Below are 23,344 nucleotides of genomic sequence, written 5' to 3'. Positions count from 1 at the left end.
CCACCTCGGCCTCCCAAAGTGCTGGGATTACAGGCGTGAGCCACCGTGCCCGGCCGACACTGTCCTTATTCTGTGACTTCTGGCAACTGTCTTTTTCCAAGGAAGCCCCTTCTCTCCAGCACTGCCCCTGAGTTCAAGCCGGGGTGCAGCTCCAGCGTTTTCAAGCATCTTACAGATGGAGATCAGCCTCGCCGTCCCTGAGATCCCCACCCTGCGTCCGATTCGGGACTCCCTTGTGCTGTGGTCAGCACTGGTGCATGGCTCTGCAACCCTGAGCCCCCACGGGCTCCCACTGTGGTTACCAGCACCTTAGGAGACAGAGTAACAGACACCGTCCGCATAAACAGCCGTGTCCACAGGGTTTATTCCTAGATCACAAACCAACCCCACTGACCGAACTCCCAAGTGACTGTATTAAACTTGTTATCAAATCACCCACATAAATACATATAATAAATACAAAAATGGGATTTTTTTTCAGTCTTTGGTACAGAGCGCTTTCTCCTCCTCTTATTTCACCTCTGTTCCTGCGCTCTAAAAACGCTTCCTCGCGTTCACGTTATTTCCTTGAATACAAAAATCACCTAGAAGTAAATTTGGTGCTAGAACCCCTGCCTCCATCGACACTCCCACAGGGGACCCAGCCCGCCGCGGCCCTGGGGAGAAGCTGGCCATGGGGACTCACACGTAGTCGTTCAGCCTGTACCCGCTGTGTGTGGCTGAGGTCACTGAGGGGGCCCGGTTGTCTTTGTAGGCAGCTGGTGGCTGGTAGGCGGGGGCGGTGGTTACGGTGGCTGTGGTGGCCCTGGGCTGGGCCTGGTAGGGCCGGTAGGGTGCCTCGTCCTGGCAGGACAGGCAAAGCAGGGTGCCACCGATGAGCGAGAGGGACGAGGAGATGAAGCCCAGGTACAGGGCCTGGCCGATCTCGAACTTCATGCTGCTGGGGAGCAGAGGGTTGTAGAAGTTCTGCACCACGTCGTTGGTGGTCCAGGAGACAGCCACCATGCACAGGAGGCCGGCCAGGATGAAGAGGGCGCCGCCGAGGATGGCGAAGGTGGTCTTGGCGGGCGTGCCCTTGGCGCAGCGTGTACACTTCATCCCGATGACGGCACAGGCGCAGGCCATGCCCGAGAGCAGGCAGGAGATGACCATGAGGGCACGGGCAGCCTGGAGGTCTTGGGGCAGCGCCAGCAGGGAGCGGTAGACCTGGCACTGGTAGATGCCCGTGCTGTGCCACACGCACTCCATCCAGAGCCCCTTCAGGTAGGACACGGCCGTGAGGATGTTGGTGCCCACGTGTGCCGTCCTCCGCCAGTGTGGCAGGATGGTGGTGATCAGCGTGCCCACCATGCCCAGGAAGCTGAGCAGGAAGCCGAGGAGCTGCACGGCCATGCTGGCCATGGTCGGCTGCCTGCCTAGGCCAGCTGGGCAGCTCCCTGGGCCCTCGGGGTCGTGTGGCTCCTCAGGCGCCGGCGGGAACCCTAATGAAGCCGAGCGAGGCGGGAGCAGGGAGAGAAAGGAAACGGGTTAAAGATTATCTCGTGCACTTATTTCTGTCACCGAAACCGAGTTTTCCATAGGCAGTTGGTGTGGCAATTAGCATGTTCTCAAAAATAGTTTCTGAGACGTCACTGGGTGGGAGAATACCTGCTTTCCTGGAAAGGCAAGATCTGAAGGGTGACAGCCGGATGCTGGCCTCGGGGAAGGGCTTCAGTGCCTGCGGGAAGTTCTGCTTATGTCTACCCTTAAGCACTGCTGCTGCACTGGAATCTCCTGTCCTTCTGTTCATCAGTAATCAGGAATAACAGTTGTTAAATCAACACGCGCTATTCACGCCTCGGACCGACAGTGTTAAGGTGTGTGCCGGCTGCGACTTAGAAAACAGCCCTGCGCCATTGTCAGGGTGAGGGGTTTTCTGAAGCGGGCAGCTTCCCCACCCACACGCTCAGCCAGGGAGAGCTTTAGTCCCCTGGGCAGGTCAGATGTTGCCTTCAGAATTCCAGAGCCGGATGTGACCTAGAGGTTGTCAGCTGATGCTGGGGCAGGAATTTCCAAGGTCACGGCTCTTTGGGAACCGCGGTAGGACCCCAGGCCAGCATCCCTTCTCTCCGGCACGGACCTCCGCTCCCACCACGCTCCCCGTTCGCTATGTCCAGTTGTCCTTGGTGAGGGCTGTCTGAGGGTGACTTTGTTCTAAGACAGAGGCTGCTACCTGGCTTTCAGGGATATGGGAATGTCAAGCCCTTTCCAAGGCTTTTAAAGAATTCTTAGCATACCAAAATCCAGGACGCTTTTTGGGGACAAGGACTCAGCATCCATGTAGGGCCAGGCATATAGAAGACACTGGGAAATACGGAAAGGAAGGGAGGGAGGGAGGGAGGAGAGAGGAAGGGAAAAAAGGAAGGAATGAAGGTGGAAAGGGAGGGAAGGGGAAGTTTCGAGTGGACACCACTAGCTTTTCTCTCCTGCCGGGGGCAAGGTAATCAATGAGACAGAGAATTACGAAGCCCTAGGCCCTGGCTGCACCACCCAGTGGGCAACCTGAGGCTCAGCCTCTTTTTTGATTCTGAAGGGAAAAAAAGGGAAACATCTCTGCTGATGACAAGTCAGTTCAGTGTCCCACAGCGGCCAAGAACTCAGTAGGCAAAACCTGTTTCTTCTTCTGCAGACGGCTGAGCCTCATTTAAGCTGTGCAGGCTGCAGGCAGGAAGGTGTGGCCGAAGGGTGCTGCCCATGAGACCCTGGGACATTGTCAAGAAATGCCCAGCAGTGCACAGTGGCTCACGCCTGTAATCCCAGCATTTTGGGAGACCGAGGCAGGTGGATACTTGAGGTCAGGAGTTCGAGACCAGCCTGGCCAACATGGTGAAACCCCATCTCTACTAAAAATACAAAAATTAGCTGGGCATTGGTAGTGCATGCCACCACCTAGCTACTTGGAAGGCTGAGGCAGGAGAATCACTTGAACCCGGGAGGCGGAGGTTACAGTGAGCCTAGATTGTGCCACGGCACTCCAGCCTGGGTGACAGAGTGAGACTCTGTCTTGAAAAACAAATAAATAAATCCCCTACTAGATGTAAATCACTTGGTGAATAAATAATTAATAACTGATGCTTCCACTGGGAGTCTAAACCATCATCTTGCTGATCTAAAAACATATACTGGGTTTAAATGCCTTGGCATTGTAGGAGGTAATTGGTTCTGTCCTGGTGGATGAACAAACAAAAATAAACATGAACAAAACAACGTGGTGCCTCACAGGACACGCGGTGGACTGAGGGGTGTCCAGGTGGGAGGGTTCGGATTTGTGTCCCCACCCAAATCTCTTGTGGAATTGCAGTCACCAGGGCTGGAGGAAGGGCCGGGTGGGAGGCGGAGGGGTCATGGGGCAGACCTCCCCCTTGCTCTTTTTGTGATAGTGAGTTCTCGCGAGATCTGCTTGTTTAAAAGCGAGCAGCACCTCCCCGCTCCCCTCTCTCTCTCCCTCCTTCTCCGGCCGTGTGGCTCATGCCTGCTTCCCCTTTGCCTTCCACCAAGATTCTAAGTTTCCTAAGGCCTCCCAAGTCATCCTTCCCATCCAGCTTGTGGAACCACGAGCCAGTGAAGCCTCTTTTCTTTATAAGTTACCAGGCTCAGGTCGTTCTTTGACTCCGGTTGCAGTGTGAGCATGGACGGATACGCTAAGGGAGGCTTTGCTGCTGCTGTTTGGGATGACTGGTCACAGCCCAGAATTTGCCACACGCACCGTGCACAATGCTGGCTTTGCACAAAGCCTTTCTTCCCTCCGCTCGGCAAGCACTCATTCTGTCCAGGGGCTGAGGACAACGTCACAGTCCCTGCTGGCAGCCGTCCTTGTGGTCACTGCCTTGGGGGAGGAGCTGGCACCAAGGCCAAGGTGGCTACCCTGACATGTACAGCCAGAGGGTGTGCTGGTGGACCCACACTACGCCCTGAGCACACTGATGGCACCAGCTGAGGGGCTGAGCACGGTTTGAACACTGACACGTGTCCTAGTTTATTCCTAGCAACCTAATGCGGCCATGACTGTTACCGTCTCCGTTTTACACATGGGGAAACGAGGAGCAGAGGATGAAAATTCTATGCCTGGCCTGGCTAGTGTGCTCCTTGGTGTCTTCCCCCCTTTCAACACTACCTGCCTCACTGAGATAGGACCGAAGTCAGTGTGAGGGCTGAGGGGTGGGGTTAGCAACCGATTCTCCTTCCCACGGAGATCCTAGAACAGCGGCCTTGCCCCTTGTGCAGGGGTTTAGGCGATCAGGGCAACCATGGGTCCTGCTCTGCTGGGGACCGCGGGGCTGCCCAGGACGGGGAGCTTCAGTGCTGAAACTAAGACAGTCCCAAGGAAACCAGGACCAGAGGCTTCTGCAGGTGCCCAGATCTTCGAATGGCCTCTGAGATCCCTTCCTGCCCTGCTTTGAGGCTGCCTCCAGGCTGACAGCCACACGGGATGTCCCTGGTCCAAGCACAGTGGGGCTTCTTGCGGCTCTCACTGTCAAGGTCAACTGTGAAGTATATGGATCCTAAAGAATGTGGCATGAAAGCCAAGCCCATTAGGCTAGGCAGGTGGACCAGAGGTTTATTGGAGGTCTAAATATTTATGGAGAGCAATGATGGCTAATTTTAGAAACCATTAGCCGGCTATTTTTAAACTCATGGTATAAGGATTTGCTAATTTAAGAAGTGAGTGTTAATGAGCCCCCAACTCCCAGACACCAGCTCCCCAACCCCCTTTCCTTCTTTTTTACCAGCAGCTGCTACTGGCATTAGGTAATAATTCAACTTCCCTGCAACTACTTTTCACTTTGGGGCCTTTCAAGGGAAAAATAACTTTAACTGAATGCATCTCCCTGGAAACCACATAAAATTCTTCCCTGATGCTCCAGAAGTGCCCTGCCCTGCAGGGCTGTTTGTATAGGAAGGAACTTGCCCAGCCTGGCCTCCCAGGAGGAGCAGCCCCTGCAGGGCTGAAGTGGTGTTCACCTGTGGGCTACTGTTTTCCTGTAGCCACGTGTGTGTGTGTGTGTGTGTGTGTGTGTGTGTGAGAGAGAGAGAGAGAGAGAGAGAGAGAGAGAGAGAGAGAGAGAGATTTGCTAGAGAGATACAGGTCCAGAACAGGGTTCCAAGCATCAAGCTCCAGAAAGCCCTCAGCAGGCTGGGTGGAGGTGGGGAGGCAGAATCTAACAAGATGTATGAGAGGAATCAGTGCTGGGTCTTGCATTTGGCATCACAAAACCCTGAAAGCACAATACTGGGTGGGGAGTACGTGCCTTAGCTGCACACGAGAGCAGGATTTAGGGCTGAGTTTCCCAATGACCACATCTTGGAATGCTGCATTTGCAGGATGTCTTGTGTCGAGGACATGAATGTCAAATATGTTTGAGAAAACCTGGGTGACTGTAGGACTTGGCATAGTTGGAAATGTGTCAGTGAGCATTGTGACTTTCCCAGAAGAGGTCTCATGTGCAGCATCTGCTAAACTTCCTTGACTAGAGACCCCCCCACACCCGCCACTCCCTTTACCAAAGAACAACTTGCAGTAAAATCACTTGGACATACCACTTGGACTTGGCAATGGTGAGATAGAGTGGGTTGCTGTATTAGTTTTTTCTCGTGCTGCTATAAAGAACTGTCTGAGGCTGGGTAATTTATAAAGAAAAGAGGTTTAATTGACTCACAGTACCACAGGGCTTGGGAGGCCTCAGGAAACTTACAATCCTAGCAGAAGGTGAAGCAAACACATCCTCTTTACATGGCGGCAGGAAGGAGAAGAATGAGAACCGAGCCAAAGGGGAAGCCTCTTATAAAACCATCAGATCTTGTGAGAACTTACTCACTATGAGGAGAATAACATGATGGAAGCCACCCCCATGATTCAACCACCTCCCACCAGCTCCCTCCCCACAACACGTGGGGATTGTGGGAACCACAATCCAAGGTAAGATTTGGCGGGGGTCACAGCCAAACCATATTATTCTGCCCATCTCAATCTCATGTTCCGGCCCCTCTCAAATCTCCTGGCCCCTCTCAAATCTCACGTCCTCACATTTCAAAACACAATCATGTCCTTCCAACAGTCCCCCAAGGTCTTAACTCATTCCAGAATTAACTCGAAAGTCCAAGCCTAACGTCTCATCTGAGACAAGGCAAGTCCCTTCGCCTATGACCCTGCAAAATCAAAAGCAAATTAGTTACTTCCTAGATACAATGAGGGTGCAGGCATTGGGTGAATACCCCCATCCCAAAGGGAAGAAATTGGCCAAAACAAAGAGGCTCCAGGCCCCATGCAAGTTCAAAGTCCAATCGCACAGTCATTAAACCTTAGAGTTTTGGTCGGCTTCGTCCCCAGCAGAGAGAGTACTAGAAAATGATAGAGCTGTAAAGAATTTTGAAAATCTGTGAAGGGCACTTGTGAAACACCAGAGGTGCTATAGGCCCTTCCAACTGGCTCTGGTTTCAGGATCACCAGCTCTGAAGAGAGAGGGTTTGTGTGTGTTCATATACACGTTGATGTTGTCTCTCTCTGCTTTCTCTGAGCTATGTTTTTCTTTAAGAAAGCAGGAGCACACAGTAGGGTGCCCTCGTTTGGCTCACCTCCTGGCCCACCTGGACCCCAGCTGCATCAACTTTAGCTCCAAATTAATCATTATTTCAACAGCAATGGCTATGGGAATAGGCTGGCCGGGACTGAGGGGTGGACATGTTGCTTTCCAGCCCACGTCTTGACTGCCCCCTCCCCGGTCATGTCTGTTTCATTCTTCACTTTGTCCCATCATCTGAAGTCCTTTCTCTAGTTCTTCAGGGTGTGTCCTTGGGGCTCTGTCCATCCAGGATTCTTGGAGGGGTGCAGGGGTGGAACGGGACCCACCCTATCTCACCATTGCCAAGTCCGAGTGATTGTGCCAAAGTGATTTCACCGCAAGTTATTCTTTGGTAAAGGAGGTGGCAGGAGTCAAGTAAGTGCAGTGGATGCTGCACACGAGACCTGTGCATGAGACCAGGCTTCTTGGAGGGGCACAGCGGTGGACAGGTGGGGTGTTTGAGTCCCTTGCGCTCCTTAGCCCTCAGCAGTCTCACCTGCTGCTGTCACCTCATCCCTTGCAAAATCAGCCCCTGTGATGTCCAGCTTTTCTCTGGACATGCATTGCTCTGTGACTCTTGACTACCCACGCTGGTGAGGGAAATGTCAGTCCCAGATGGGAGGGGTGCTGGTCGCCAGTGGGGAGCTGGGGCATGAGCCAGGCATGGTGGAAGTTTCTTTATCTGGAATTGCCCTGAGCGCTACTGTGCAGGTGGGGAATTGGAGGTGGCAGCCACCGGTGCCTTTTGCCTGTTGTGTGGTCTGAGTGGCTCTCGAGATGTTTGGGAACGAGCCATTGTACGCGTCTGCCCCCAAATGCTCTGACATGGTGTTGGGTCCGTTATAGAAACAGCGTAAAACTTGATTTGCTTTCTGTAAACTCATTAGAGAAAAATGAAGTGCCACCTTCAAATGAACATCGTCATTGGCCCTTGAAAGAATGTAGTTGCTTCAATGTGGATGATCAGCCACTTAAGAAAATGTCTGGTTCAAAAACCTGAATGTCCTCGTTGTCACTCCAACCAAATGGCCTCTTCCTTATTGTCTGGCTATTTCACAAATGCTTTAGACTGGGCGCAATGTCTCACACCTGTAATCCCAGCATTTTGGGAGGCCAAGGCGGGCAGGTCACTTGAGGCTGAGAGTTCGAGGCCAGCCTGGCCAATATGGTGAAACTCCCTCTCCACTAAAAATACAAAAATTAGCTGGGTGTGGTGACGCACCCCTGTAATCCCAGCTTCCTGAAGGCTGAGGCAGGAGAATCACTTAAACTCAGGAGGTGGAGGTTGCAGTGAGCTGAGATTGCACCACTGCACTCCAGCCTGGGTGACAGAGTGAGACTCTGTCTCAAACAAAACAAGATAAACAAAATCATAAATGCTTGAATTTGAAAACTAAAAATAAACTCAAGGGAGATTTGGGTTCATTTAGATGAGACATATTAGCAAAACTACCCAACACAGAGAAAGGAAAGTAGCTCTTATGCTATGAAGTATCTGCACGAAATAACTTCAACTGGTATTTCCTTTTCTCTTCTCGTCTCGTCTCATCTCTTCTGTCTCTTCTTTTCTCTCCTGTCTCTTCTCTTCTCTTCTCTTCTTTTTTTTTTTTGAGACAGAGTCTTGTCTTGCTCTGTCGCCCCAGCTGGAGTACAGTGGTGTGATCTCAGCTCACCGTAACCTCTGCCTCCCAGATTCAAGCGATTCTCCTGCCTCAGGCTCCTGAGTAGCTGGAATTACAGGACCCCACAACCACATCCAGCTAATTTTTGTATTTTTAGTAGAGATGTGGTTTCACTCTGTTGGCCAGGCTGGTCTCCAACCCCCAGCCTCAGGTGGTCCACCTGCCTTGGCCTCCCAAACTGCTGGGATTACAGGTGTGAGCCACTGCGCCTGGCCTCAACTAGCATTTCCTAAGGACATCTTGGACACTGCGTTTCTTAATAACCTGCAAAACAAATGTGTATCTTTTCAAAAACCTTAGGGATACTTTAGAGGGGCTATTTTTAGCACATCTTCTTACACAAATATGTAAGAATGAGAAAGTGACCAACCGATTCCTTGGAAAACCCATTTCATATTCATTTCAAATGCACTGTACTGTGGGGTTTTTGGCTCTAAAAATAAAATTTTCTTCATTACTATTCCAAACTTTCTCTAACTTTCCTTGGGTTCTTTTTTCAGACTGGCAGGCATCTGTATTTTTAATGTGTGAGGACTTTCTGTGCCATCCACGGAGTCCTTCACACGGTCTTTCCATGAGAGGCAGAGACAGGGTACTTACATGACCACGACTTATTACTATCATCATAGCTACTGTTTGCTGTTGTGATTCAGGAAAACAAATGTGAAGTATCCTACTCAAAAGCATACAGAAATGACATGTTCCATGAATTCCTCCCCTCCCTTTTGGATGAAGGAATCTCTTTTTTATAATAAGAACTGATTTGAGGAAAAGTTTATGTTAACACAAATGAAAACCATGGTATGTGGTTAAATGGTTACAGAGGCTATTTTCAACTCAGTAAGGTTGAATGACCTATTGAAAGCTACAAACTTAAGTCATCACAAACATTTAAAACCCTTTCTGGAGGCATTATCTCTCTCATTTCAAGGCACCAAAGTTCATTATAATTCACTTAAAATGCAGCAGACGAACATTTTATTTTTTGAGATGGATTCTCACTCTGTCACCCTGGCTGGAGTGCAGTGGTGTGATCTTGGCTCACTGTAACCTCTGCTTCCCAGGTTCAAGCAAGTCTCCTGCCTCAGCCTCCCAGGTAGCTGGGATTACAGGATGCATAACCACACTCAGCTAATTTTTTTTTTTTTTTGTATTTTTAGTAGAGACAGAGTTTCACCATACTGGCCAGGCTGGTCTCAAACTCCTGACCTTGTGATTCACCCGCTTCAGCCTCCTAAAATGCTGGGATTACAGGCATGAGCCACCACGCCCGGCCTAAAATGCAGTAGATCAACATTTAAAAATGAAATGATTGAATTTCATTTACTTAAAAACATTGGTGCCTGTTCAGAGCGATTTTTCCTGACAAGATAGGCAGCTTTGCTATGTTGTTGTTTTTCATTTTTCAAGGTGTAGGTGATAAAAAACTTGCCATCTGAGAGCAAAGATACTAGAAAAGTAAAACAAAAAATAAAAACCCTCAAAACCCAGGTGGACATAAACATATTTCCTAAAGCTTTAACTGATTATTAGATGACTAATGGTTAAGTGTTCTCTGGGCACACTTTATCTAGGGGATGCTATGGATTGACCTGTTCCCCCAAAAGAGACATGTTGAAGTCCTTCCCTCTCCCCAGTGCCTCAGAATTGACCTTATTTGGAAATAGGGTCATTGCAGATACAATTAATTACGATGAGGTCATATTAAAATAGTGTGGATCCTAAACTGATAGGATTGCTGTGCTTACATGAGGCTTGGCACGTGAAGACGGAAAGAGAAAGAACGCGTGCAGATGGAGGCAGAGGGTGGAATGAGAAGTTACCAAGCCAAGGAAAGCGCAGGATGGCCAGCAACCCTCAGAGGCCCAGGGGGAGGCCCGGGGCAGATGCTCCCTCACAGGCCTGGAAGGAACCAGCCTGCCCACACCCAAGTTTCCTGCTTCCAGCCTCCAGAATCACGTTGTTTCGGGCTTTCCAGTTTGTGGTGCTTTGTTGTGGCAGCTGTAGGAAACACACCCAGCAGACGGGCTGAATGGCAGCAGGGAGAATTACAGAAAAAACGCTTGGCCGGGCACCATGGCACACGCCTATAATCCCAGCACCTTGGGAGGCCGAGGTGGGAGGATCACTTGAGCTCAGGAGTTCAGGACCAGCCTGGTCAACATGGTGAAACCCCGACTCTACTAAAAATAAAAAAATATTAGCTGGGCATGGTGGTTCAAGCCTGTTATCCCAGCCATTTTGGAGGCTGACATGGGAGGATGGCTTCAGCCTGGGAGGGGTGGGTTGCAAGAAGCAGAGATTGTGCCACCGTACTCCAGCCTGGGGGAGAGAGCCACATCGTATCGCAAAAAACAAACAAATGAAGAAACCTCATCTCTGATTATGAGAACTGGGTCTCCTTCCAGGACAGGCATTGAGCGTGATCTGGTGTCTTCATATTTGTCATTGATAAAAACAGGCCGGGTGCAGTGACTCACACCTGTAATCTCAACATTTGGCAGACCAAGTCAGGAGGGATTGCATGATTTCAGGAGTTCAAGGCCAGTTTGAGCAACATAGTGAGACCCTGTCTCTACCAAAAAAAAAAAATAATAATAATAATAAAAAAAATTATCTGGGCATGGTGGTGCGTGCCTGTATTCCCAGCTATGTTGGGTGCTGTGTGGGAGAGTCACTTGATCCCAGGAGGCTGAGGCTACAGTGAGCCATGATTGCACCACTGTACTCTAGCCTGGCAACAGAGCAAGACCCTGTCTCAAAAAAAAAAAAAAAAGAAAAAAAGAAAGAAAGAAAAGAAAAGAAAAAAGAAAGATAAATACAAAAATCAAAGCCATGGCTAGCTTCATGTCCCAAAGTATGCAGGACAAAACCCAAGGATAAGGTAGAGGACGTGGAGAAAGAAGAATCTGGAAAGCCCCCTGCAAATCTGAAAATTCAAGCACAAACACAATCTATAGTAAGTAACCCATACAGTAATTGTCATCAAATGACTCAGCTTCTCCAGACATAAAAAGTGTGTGAATTCTCATAGCTCACAGAGTTTGGAGAGTCACGTCTCCAGCTTGTGTGCAATTGGCTGGGCTGCACCCAAATTGGTGACTGACCTTTTCAGGCTGGATGTCTGGTTTTCTTAAGTCAACATGTCTTGGTTTCATAGACCATAAAAGCCCAAATTTGGGGCAGAGTCCAGATTTGAATGAGGTGACTCAGAAGCCTGCTGAGGCTTTGCCTTGGAAATCCAGCAGAGCCCTCTGGGTTCCCCCATTAGTCAGGACTTACATCAAAATAGAAAAACAAAACAAAACAAAACAAGAAAAATCCCCAAGCAAGCAATAGGACATTGTCACAACTGGCTGAAAACCTTCATGAATAAGATAACTATTCCATGAATTTTGTAAGCCTCTGAAAATTATTGAACTGGCAATAAATTGCCGTGATTAAAATTTGATGGCAAATGAAAACATAAGGCTAAGATTTTCTTTCTTTTTTTTTTTTTGAGACGGAGTTTCGCTCTTGTTACCCAGGCTGGAGTGCAATGGCGCGATCTCGGCTCACCGCAACCTCCGCCTCCTGGGTTCAGGCAATTCTCTTGCCTCAGCCTCCTGAGTAGCTGGGATTACAGGCACATGCCACCATGCCCAGCTAATTTTTTGTATTTTTGTAGAGACGGGGTTTCACCATATTGACCAGGATGGTCTCGATTTCTTGACCTCGTGATCCACCCGCCTCAGCCTCCCAAAGTGCTGGGATTACAGGCTTGAGCCACCGCGCCCGGCCAAGGCTAAGATTTTCTAATGCTAAGGAAAATACTATTAAACGTGAGGTTTCAAACTCATTCTCTGTCAAGTTAGCCTTTGAAGCCCAGGTGCTCCAAAGCTGTTAGTTGTACATCATGAGAGTAAAAACAGTCACAGTTAAAGTTACAGAGTGTTTATGATAGTCCAAACACATGCTAAGTGCTTCCATGGGCATTTAATTCTTAAACAAATCTCAAGGTGCGTGTTGCCATCCTTATTTACAGGTAGGGAAACTGAGGCATAGAACGGTTACATAACTTGTCCAAGGCTACATCTGGGCTGAAACTAGGGAGACCAAGCAAGAGGTTCTTGTGATCATTCAGGTAACAGATGCCGGGAGGCGGGGCCAAGGTGGCGGAGACAGAGGTGGGTGCCAGGAAAAGGTCAGTTTCTTCATTCAGGTGAGGCTGGCAGAATGTGCTGATGGTTTAGCTGGGGGGTGTGAAATGCAGGTGCCTGACGTTACTGTCTTGGGCAACTGGAAGAATGGAGTTGCCATTTATTGAGAGCTTGAAGAGGATTCGAGATCTAGGTTTGGAGGGTGTGATGATCAATTTAATGTGTGAACTTGGCTGAATTGTGGGGTGCCCAGATCTGCGATTGAACACTGTTCTCTGGGTTTCTATTAGGTTAGTGTTTTGACGAGGTTAATACTGAAATTCTGCCCTCCAGAATGTGGGCGGGCCACACCCAATCAGGTGAAGGCCAGCCTGGAACACACAAAAAAGACTGGTATCTTCGTCAGCTCAGGCTGCCACAGCAAAATACCATAGACTTGCTGAATTAAGCCACAGAAATTTGTTTTCTCACAATTCTGGAGGCTGGAAAGTCCAAGATCAAGGTTCTGGGTGCTTTGGTTCCTGGTAGAAATTCACGTGACCTTTGCACGCAGGCAGAAAGAAGTCTTTCTTTTTCCCTTCTTTTTAGAGCACAAATATCATGAGGGTGCCCACCCTCTTGACCTCATCAAACCCTAATGACCTCCCAAAGGCCCCATCTCCAAATACTATCAGATTGGGAGTTAGGGCTCCAATGTAAGAATTTTGGGAGAATGCAAATTAAAAAAATATATATATATATATTTTTTCGAGACAGAGTCTTCACTTTGTTGCCCAGGCTAGAGAGCATTGGTGCAATCTCTGCTCACTGCAACCTCCACCTTCCAGGTTCAAGTGATTCTCCTGCCCCAGCTTCCCAAGTAGCTGGGATTACAGATGCCTGCCACTACATCCAGCTAATTTTTGTATTTTTAGTAGAGACAGGATTTCACCATATTGACCAGGCTGGTCTCAAACTCCTGACCTCAGGCGATCCACCCGCCTCAACCTCCCAGTGTGCTGAGATTACAGGCGTGAGCTACTGCGCCTGGCCGTGGGAATGCAAATGTTTAGTCCGTAACATGCAGCCCCCCTCCTCTCCCAAGCAAGAAAGCTTTCTCCAGCAGACTGTGTTTGGCTTTTATTGGAAACATCAGCCCTTCTCAGCTCTATAGCAGGCTGCCTTCTGACAAACTGCAGTTTCAGCGATCCTGGGTCTCCAGACAGCTAGCCTGCCCTGCAGAATTTTATTTTATAGATGGGGTCTTGCTATATTGTCCAGGCTGGTCTTGACTTCTCAGACTCAAGACCAGCCTGGGCAATATAGCAAGATCCCATCTATAAAATAAAATTTAATAGGCCTGTGCCACCATGCCTGGCTAATTTTTAAAAATGTTTTATAGAGATGGCGGTCCCACTATGTTGAAAAGTAACTCCTGGGCTCAAGCAATCCTCCAGCCTTGGGCTCCTAAAGTGTTGGAATTACAGGTGTGAGCCACTGTGCCTGGGCCACCCTGCAGATTTTGGACTTACCAGCCTTGACAGTCATGTGAGCCAGTTCCTTACAATTAAGAGATCTCTTTTTATATAGATACACATCCTACTGGTTCTGTTTCTCTGGAGAACTCTGACTGATACCAAGGATGAAGGGCAGAAGAAAGGAATTTTGTTTTGGACGTGTTGAATTTGAGATGTCTGTGCCCACCCAGCTGGGAAACCATGGTTGGATATATAGGTGCAGGGTTCAGGGAGGAACGGAACTGGAGAAGTCTTTTGTGTCTCCACAGCTTGGAGATGGGATTAAAAGATGGATAGAGGCTCCTAGGAGGGAGTGTTAGATAGGGAAGAGCAGGGGCCCCAGGGCTGATTCCAGGAACCCTCCAACGTCAGGGGAGGGATGAGGGGAGGGAGGTGAAGAGGAGCCAGCCATGGGCTACAGGAGTGGCTGATAGTGAAGCGTCAACCCCGAGGCTGGTGAGTAGGGACAGAGCTCCATGTTGGAGAGGGCAATCGACTGCGTCCAGTCAAGTCATCTGATGGATCAAGTCATCTGGGCTCTGAAGAGTGACTGCTGGAGCAGCGACATGAAGGAAATCGGAGACCTTGATAGGCTCAGTTTCGGTGGAGTTGACTGGAGTGGGTTCAAGAGACAATAGGGACAGAGGGACGGGAGAGAATGAGCCCAGAGAACTCTTTCAAGAACTTGAACCGTCCAGGGGCATCAGGAAATGAAGCAACAGTTTTAGGACGGGAACCAGGGCCCACAGACTTCAGGGTATCTCTCAACACAGCCAGGAAAAAGAGTGACGTCTTCTATTTCATTGACCTCTCACTGACCACAAGCATTTCCTTCAATCCTGAATGGAGGCAGCCGCCTCCAGCAATATGACCAGTGCCTCTGCCTTCATCAGCAATAGAGATCATGATATTTTGCATCGCGTTACAGGTGTTGCAGATACCTACAAAGAACATTTACCATTGTCAAGATTTCAAATGGTACTCATAAGCCCCTTGTTAGATCTCATAATGTAATGCATTAATAAAGAAGGTCATGCATTACTGGGAACAACATTGCGCTAAAATATTTTGATAACTGTGCTTTGATATAATTCACTTCCTTTATAATCCTGCATGCCATGTGTTCTGTTACACACTTAAAAATATTGTGCTGAGAAGAATACATCAGCTTTGCCAGACTCCTCAAGGGAGCCCAGGCAATTGCCATCCCTGCTGCCCAGAACAGCATCGACAACAGAAAAACAAACCCAAAGAGTGAGCAGCCTCTGCCAGCAGGATGTGTAGGCAAGAGAGGGCTCCTGTTTTGCTGTTGTTTTGGAGATGAGAGACGGAGGCATGTTTGCATGCCCGAGGAGATGGTCCAGTGAGGGGGGAAACGTGTAGTGACAGCAGGGATCCTGAGCTCACAGGGAGAGATGGGCTGTGAGCAGCATGTGGAGAGCGCACTCCAGAATGGGAGAGGGGGCGGGAGAGGAGGCTGGGGGATGTGGCAGCGGGCACTAACACACTTTCTGAGATTGCTCCAATTTCTCAGGGAGGTAAGAAGCAACGTGACGTCTTGAGACAGGAGATCCGGGAGGAGGTGTGGGAGGCTTGAGCACAGAGAAGGAGACCATGGTCATCCAGGAGAATGACGGCAGGCCTGGACCAAGTCAAGGGGCCAAGTGCTGGTCAGTGCCGGGTGCAGGTGGGGCGAGTGGTCCTGGGGGTACCGACAGACCGTCGCGCCGGGCGGCCTCTCCCACCACCGGCGGCTGCACTGCAAGGGTCCCAAGAGGACAAAGGGCTGGGCTGGACTTGGTGGGGGTTTTCCTAGGGGAAAATGATGCAGGCAGACAGCCAAGGGAAACACGTGTGCACGCAGAGGAATGAACATCATGGCGGGCCGTGGAGTCGAAGCTGGGACAGACGGGCACGAGGACATAAGGAGGGTCCGTGCAGCCTGGAAAAGTCACCTGGATCAGTGGCTCTCCGGCCTCCTGTGGTATCCGCAGCCCTCAGAGAGCTTTAGAAAGATCCGGATGCCCTGGCCATCTCAGGAGAGTCTGATTCACTGACCCGGGTGGGGTCCATGTGCGGGAAGGTTTGAGCTCCTCTCCCATACCAGGTGATTCTGATGTGCAGCCAGGTTTGAGAACCACTGGCTTGTTCATTTCATTAAATATTATTTTATTTCTATTTGAAAGATAGGTTCTCGCTCCATGGGCCCGGCTGGAGTGCAGTGGTGCGATCATAGCTCCCTGCAGTCTCGACCTCCTGAGCTCAAGTGATCTTCCCACCTCTGAGTAGCTGGGACTGCAGGTGTGAGCCACTGCATCCAGCCCCACTGGCTTCACAGATGTCACTTTTATTATTATATTTTATTGTTTTGAGACAGAGTCTCGCTCTGTTGCCCAGGCTGGAGTGCAGTGGTGTGCTTGGCTCACTGCAACCTCTGTCTCCTGGGTTTAAGCGATTCTCCTGCCTCAGCCCTCCCCATAGCTGGTATTATAGGCATGTGCCATCATGCCTAGCTAAGGTAGAGACAGGGTTTCACCATGTTGGTCAGGCTGATCTCGAACTCCCGACCTCAAATGATCTGCGTGCCTTGGCCTCCCACCATACCTGGCCTGATGTAACTTTTAAAAGTCCTATTAGGAGCTTTTTTTTTTTTTTTTTTGAGACAGTGGTTTGCTCTTTTTCCCAAGCTGGAGTGCAATAGTGTGATCTCAGTTCACCACACCTCTGCCTTCTGGGTTCAAGTGATTCTCCTGCCTCAGCCTCCCAAGCAGCTGGGACTAAAGGCTAGTGACACCATGCTCGGCTAATTTTTTTAAGATGTTTAGTAGCAACAAAGTTTCACCGTGTTAGCTAGGATGGTCTGGATCTCCTGACCTCATGATCCGCCCCCTCAAAGTGCTGGGATTACAGGCACGAGCCACCGCACCTGGCTGGTCCTATCAGGAGCTTTAAAGAGTCCAAAAGAGTTTAACGGAGAGTCAGAGTTCAGATGTGTGTTCTAGTGGGCCTGCTCGCCGACTGCAGGCTGTCTCTGGGAACTCCTGAGATGGGGACAGCTGTGCCTGGCCTGTCCCGGGAATATGGTCGCACCCACCCATAAGGCTAGGCTCTCCCATTCCCTTTGAGATCCTCTTCTTCCGCTACAACCTTACTTTCCCCTATGTGATCCCTGCCTTCCCCATCTAGAAAAACGTGGAGCGTTCTTTATTTATCTTGCTGCCATCTGGCTCCCACCTTCCCAGAGTCCCAGGGAAGCCTGTTCTTACAGCCTGGGTTCTCTTCCCAGGACCCCAGCCCCTTACGACCACTGAGTCTCCCTCATTATTAATGTGGCCAAGAAATTACCCCACAGGCATTTATATTTTCATGGAGGACCTTTAAGAACAAAACTCTTGGCCCTGGCCCCAAAGCATACACTTGCAGTGGTGAGAATATGATTGGGTCAGTATTCCAGGAAAGCCTATGATACTTTGACACCAAGATGTTTAGAATTACTTGGGTCAGGTATGAGATTTCAGATGGCAGAAATCCTTGTGCAGGCAAAGGCCTTGCAGATAAAGTAGTGCATGGTGGGTGCGGCTTAGCCTTTAGACGGATACACGGTGGCCAGGCTGTGCATTTCTCTGAAGACTATCAGGCCCTTTAGGTTACCTTTGCCTGCTCTCAAGACTGGCTAGGTAATTTGCAGAACCCAGTGCAAAATGAAAATACAGAACCCTTTGTTCAAAAATTATTAAGAATGTCAAGATGGTGTCTGCAGAACGTCAAGCCAAGTGCCAGCCCTTCTGAGCACGGGGCTCCCTGTGACTGCATGGGTCACGTGCCCATGAAGCTGGCCCTGCCTACTGTGGACATGCCAGGAACTGGACATTGAGATTCCCCCCCTTAAAACAATGAGTGCATTAAGTTAGAGGTTGAGAGGAACAGAGACACTCTTACAGTGTTCCGTAGAATCAAAAATGTGGTTTTGGCCGGGTGTGGTGACTCATGCCGGTAATCCCAGCACTTTGGGAGGCCGAGGCAGGCAGATCACGAGGTCAGGAGTTTGAAACCAGCCTAGCCAACATAGTGAAACCCTGTCTCTACTAAAAATACAAAAAAATTAGCCGGGCATGGTGGTGGGTGCCTGTAATCCCAGTACTTGGGAGGCTGAGGCAAGGAGAATCACTTGAACCTGGGAGGTGAATGTTGCAGTGAGCCAAGATCGTGCCATGGCAATAGTACAAGACTCCATCTCAAAAAAAAAAAAAGGTTTCATATGTTTACTTTTCCTTCATTCAAGTGTAGCCCAGATGCCTCTGTGAATGTCTGCAATGGAAGAGTTTTTTTTTTTTTTTCTTTTTGAGACAGAGTCTGCCTCTGTTGCCCAGGCTGGAGTGTAGTGGTGCAGTCTTGGCTCACTGCAATCTCCGCCTCCCGGGTTCAAGTGATTCTCCTACTTCAGCCTCCCGAGTAGCTGAGATCACAGGCGTGAGCCACCACACCCGGGTAATTTTTGTATTTTTAGTATAGATGGGGTTTCACCATCTACCCGCCTTGGCCTCCCAAAGTGCTGGGATTACAGGTGTGAGCCACCATGCCCAGCCGGAAGAGCCTTTTGAAAACAAAGCTCTTGCTGGTCTCCTGTGCCCAAGAGTGGCCGCCAGTGGAAACAGACCTGCCGTTCTAAATCTGTTTTTGTTTCTTTCGTCTTCCAAGGAAGCTGTAGATGAGCACACGCCCTTCCAGGCCTAGAAGGGAACAGCTGCCACTGAGTGGCTTGCCTCTTTGCACAAGGGACTCAGCTCAGAGCTTCCGCTGACCCTGGCAGGTCCCCCTGACACTCCTCCTGGGAATGAAGTGGACCAGGTAAGTGAATGAACCTCAGCTTCTCTCGTCCTTCTTTTCACAGAGTGAGAAGACGGAGAGAAGGAGGCTGTAGCAGCTCAGGCCCAGGAGCCCTCCCAGCAAATGGCCCAGAGTAGAAAATTCTCCACACGATGTTGCTGCTGGCCACCCAGTGAAAAGTCCATGGCCCTGTCAGCCACCTGTCCTGCTAATGCTGTGAGTGAAGAATCCACAGATCAGCTGGAAGGAGGAACGTTTGAGTTTGAAAATGCCCAGAATCATTCGTGAACTGACAAGGCTGACCACCTGCACTTTAAAAATACACCGGTACTAGCCTTGTAAACCAGACTTTTAGACTTCTTACTGGCGTCATGAAAGATCTTTTTTGATACATAGGCAACAGGATGATTTTTTAAAACAAAAATGAACATATTCCATTTTATTGATCTTTACCAAAAAAAAAAAAAAAAAACTAACTGGAAAACAGGAAATAGTTACTAGTAATGTTTTCTTTCTTTCTTTCTTTCTTTCTTTCTTTCTTTCTTTCTTTCTTTCTTTCTTTCTTTCCTTTCTTTCTTTCTTTCCTTTCTTTCTTTCTTTCTTTCTTTCTCTTTCTTTCTTTCTTTCTTTCTTTCTTTCTTTCTTTCTTTCTTTCTTGAGACAGAATCTTGCTCTGTCACTCAGGCTGGAGTGCAGTGGTGCGGTCTCAGCTCACTGCAACCTCTGCCTCCCAGGTTCAAGCCTCGGCCTCCCCGGTAGCTGGGATTACAGGTTCCCCACCCCCCCGCCCACCTCGCCTGGTTAATTTTTGTATTTTTAGTAGAGACGGGGTTTCACCATCTTGGTCAGACTGGTCTCAGACTCCTGACCTCATGATCCACCTGGCTGGGGCCACCCAAAGTGCTGGGATTACAGGGGTGAGCCACCACGCCCAACCAACAGTAACATTTTCATAGCACCAAAGGAAGAATCTACGTTTCTTCGTTTTTATAGATTTTTCTGTAGATGTCTTAAGAAGCATCGAACCCCTTATACAGTTGGGTAAATAAAACACAGTAAGCTTGGGATTTGCCAATCAGATTGGAGCCAGATAAGGATGAAGGCTGGCGCTGGCTTGAAGTCTGACTAATCTTGGGCAACCTGCTCAGCCTATTACTCACCTGACCGTCGACATCAGAGCAGCTCCTCCCCAGAGACAGCTAGAAGATGCTGAGATAATCTGTGTAAAAGCCAGCAAGCCTTTTGGGAAGGATACCAGCAAATGCAAGGCGTGTGCTCTGAAGTTTTATCGTCCTATCAGATGAGCCTGTCTCCAACCCCAGTGAGCTGACTGAGAGACGGGCCTGAGTGCTGAGCTCAGATTGCAGCATCTTTTCACAGCAGACCCCGGGCCAGCCCCGGGAGCACGTGATAATGAGCTGTCCTCTGGTTTCCCAAGACTTCAAAACCGAAAGCCGGTGATCAAGAGCTGTGTGGCCTTGAATGTGGCAGGAGTTAAAGCCAGCACCCAGTGAAAGTCAGTGAGGACAGCACTTCACGGTTTGGGGACCCTCTCTGCTCTGGGTCCATTGGCTGTTCACACTCACTAATCCCGGTTCCTTTTCTGTTTCACCTGGGTCCTGCCTGCCCATCCTGGGAAGCCATGGCAGCTGTTGGGATGCGGAGAATTACTACGGGGATTGAAAGATTCACTCATGTCTCAAATTCCATGGCCTTTCTCCTCTCCAGCCCAATTTTTTCCCTTATTGAGAGAGACTGCTTTCCCAGCCCTTCTGCCATGCCAGTATGTGTGCGTGTTGGGGGGCAGGGGTGTATTTAGGGAGGAGGAGAATGTCCTCAAGTCTGGGAACTTGGAACCCTCTGCCTGGCCCTCTTTGCAGAAAAACGAGGGAGTCCCAGCAGACAGAAGCGCGCAGCGGCACTGAGCTCCCGGAGCTGACTCATGACCTCAAAACCCTCAACAGATTCAGTCCTCGCTCCCAAACAGGCCCAGTAAGCAATGAAAGAGTTCTGTCAGACACTCAAGAACCGGATTATTGTCCTTCCTGGCTCATTAGGAGCCTGGCTGCCCTCATGTCGGCCGCTCGGGGCCCTGGGGGCCACCCAGCGCAGCCTGCAGCTGCCTTTCCTTCAGGGGCCAGCACGATCCCTTCCCCTGGAGAATGCTGCAACCCCTGGTCGCATATACATCTAACAGGCCGGGCCTTAGGGCTTCCGAAACGGATGACTGTCAACCCCAACCCTGCCCACCCACATCCACAGCTTCACCCCAAACTCACACACAGAGAACCTCGAGTCCCATCGGCCCGCTCAGGTCCCTTGCCAGCTGGAGCCGCTCTGGAGCCTGGCTGGACTCCAGCTGCCATGCTCAACAGGACTTAGCAGGGACGCTGTCACCCTCCTGCCTTCCCTCTTCTGCCGACCGGTCACTTCCAGGACGGAGTATTTGAGAGAAAATTGTCTAGACAATTACACTGTTCCTTAGAACGGTCTGCGTGGGCACACGTGCCACTTGTTTAACCAGCATGAGAGGGGGTGGCTTGGCTAGGGCAGACATTCAAGACCAACCAGAAATATCATTGCATGGTGGAAGAAGAATGTGTGATACATCAGAACCTGGGCATCTCCTTCCTAACACGCCCTCAGGATCAAGCCTCCCCTACTCAGCCTGGCAGGGTTGCAGGGCGTCCCTAGTCCAGCCCCACGCCTCGCCTGCTCTCTGCTCTGGGTCCATTGGCTGTTCACACTCACATCCCTGTGCCCTGGAACTGCCTGATTCTTGTAGATTACTAAAAATCTACAGCTCATTCCCTCCTGTGCTCTGATCACCCGCTCACAGCGACTGTATCCTCTAAGCCACTACCTGGCGGTTGTCCCCACACTGCTTTGGGCTCTTCTGATATTGAGCAACTCAGCTTCTCGGCCTTCAGGTTGCTATGGGCCCTAGATGCATGCCGGTCGATTCTGAGCAACAAGCAACTGCTTCCGTTTGTTTTCTTTTTCCTACAATTGAAGCTGTGGGTGATTCGGGAGGTCAGTCGGTGGACTGCGGAGCTGCATGGGTCAAGGAGCACAGCGTGGAACGACGGACAATTTGCTATGACTTGGAGATAAGAGGCAGTGAAGCCACTGCTGATGGAAGAAGGTGGCTTTCCTGGAAGGTCAAGACATTTGCTTGAGAGAGATGTCCAGCAGGGCTGGGGAGAGTTCTGCTGGAAGGGAGGGCAGCACCCAGGGGTGGCTGAGGGAACTGGGCTGGGCTGGGAATGCTTCCAGCCCTTTCAGTTGTGATTCAGTGATTATGAGATGTTTGGCCTTGAAAATTGTAAGATTAAATCTCTTGGTGGGAATGTGTAGCCAAAAGCCAGCATCCTTAGTAGCTTCGAGGTTTGGGGACCCTCTCAGGGCATGAATCCCCTCTCTTTTTCTAATTTGAAAATTGCTGTGGGCGATTCTGGAATTCAGAAGTGTGCTGGGAATCACGGATTTAACATGACAAGCATTTCTGCCCCTTCCTCACTGAGCCCACCGCGGATGCTCCGGGGCCAGGGACTTACTTGGGCTTCTGTGTGTCTTCCACAGTGTGTACCAATCCGCCTGGCTGTGGTTGGTGCTTAATAAAAAGATCGCAGCGAAGGAATCTGGTGTGGACGAATGCCTTGGTCGTGGACAAGAAGCCTGGCCCCTGTGTCCCTGGCAATGGGACAGTGATGGACAGAAAGGCAGCACATCTGACGGTGTCAGGAGCTTGGAGCAGGCATTCGGAAGCATCTGCTAAATGGTACCGATAGAGGACTGGTAGACACATAACCCACATCTGCATAGCTTTTTTGGTCTTTTCTTCGGAAGTGAAGAGTCACGAACAAAACCAACTTTGGTTCAGGTCATTTGATAGGCTCAGATCCTCTATCCTTAGAGGTTTTCCAACAGATACACCATTTCACTATCCATGCCAGGAAACTTACATAACACTATGGCAGAATTTTACCTGACAATGAAATAGACCTTTTTTGTTAGATCCTCCGCTCCACCTAAAGAAGTTACACAAGCGGAAATGAAATTGTTAAAGGAATGAACTGACTTGAGGATAGAATCATTGCCTTTGCTGAACAACATTTTAAGGATATAGGAATATATAGGGGTATTAGCATCATAGTAAAATGTGCCCATATTATCTGCAATTTTATACTGGACTTTTTAAGAAATTATTTGTATAGCTTTGCCTTTGACGTGACTTGGTTACAAGTTCACTGCATTAAGTTTACAACTGGTTTTGATTTCTTGGCTTTCATTGTGTATTATTAGGAAACCCTGCAGAGAGAAAATGTAAACTCCAAATTGCTTTAAAACATTATGATATTGTTTAGGAAAATTATACTGTAACAGTGAATGAAACGGACATAACGTTCCATTTTGTAGACATTGTGTGAAACCATTATTAGTCTTGATTTTCTTTGGAACAATTTATTCCTGTTCTGGGCTGAAGTATAAACACTCTTTGCCCTGTGACCCTGGCCCAAGGCTCCTCTTGGATCAAATGACCTTTCCTTTGAGGGCAAAGTCACAGGAACATGATGTAACGAAATCTAAATAGAAAGGTA

The 23,344-nt window shown here is 49.4% G+C and overlaps 1 protein-coding gene across 2 annotated transcripts; it reads right to left on the bottom strand.

Annotated features, from left to right (window-relative positions):
- Window positions 1-322: 322 nt before the first annotated feature.
- Window positions 323-21,643, bottom strand: CLDN14 (claudin 14). 2 transcript variants are annotated; one of them, XM_003927632.3, is made up of 2 exons: window positions 21,023-21,643; window positions 323-1,481 (listed from the first exon to the last, which is right to left on the bottom strand). In XM_003927632.3, exon 2 carries the CDS (start codon window positions 1,399-1,401, stop codon window positions 682-684), a length of 720 nt encoding a protein of 239 aa, XP_003927681.1. In that variant the 5' UTR covers window positions 1,402-1,481; window positions 21,023-21,643; the 3' UTR covers window positions 323-681. The 2 variants fall into 2 exon arrangements, with proteins under 2 accessions (XP_003927681.1, XP_010336590.1); XM_010338288.3 differs by lacking the exon at window positions 21,023-21,643 and adding an exon at window positions 19,904-20,753.
- Between the last annotated feature and the right edge of the window lie 1,701 nt (window positions 21,644-23,344).

This window comes from Saimiri boliviensis, chromosome 18 (assembly GCF_048565385.1).
Source record: "Saimiri boliviensis isolate mSaiBol1 chromosome 18, mSaiBol1.pri, whole genome shotgun sequence".
In the NCBI taxonomy this organism is placed as follows: Eukaryota; Metazoa; Chordata; class Mammalia; order Primates; family Cebidae; genus Saimiri; species Saimiri boliviensis.
Note: the sequence above shows the minus strand (reverse complement) of the source record. Positions and strands in the feature narration are given on the sequence as shown.

Excerpts from the sequence above, each read along its gene's own strand:
- CLDN14 (XM_003927632.3), bottom strand. The coding sequence starts at position 1,401 with ATGGCCAGCATGGCCGTGCAGCTCCTCGGCTTCCTGCTCAGCTTCCTG.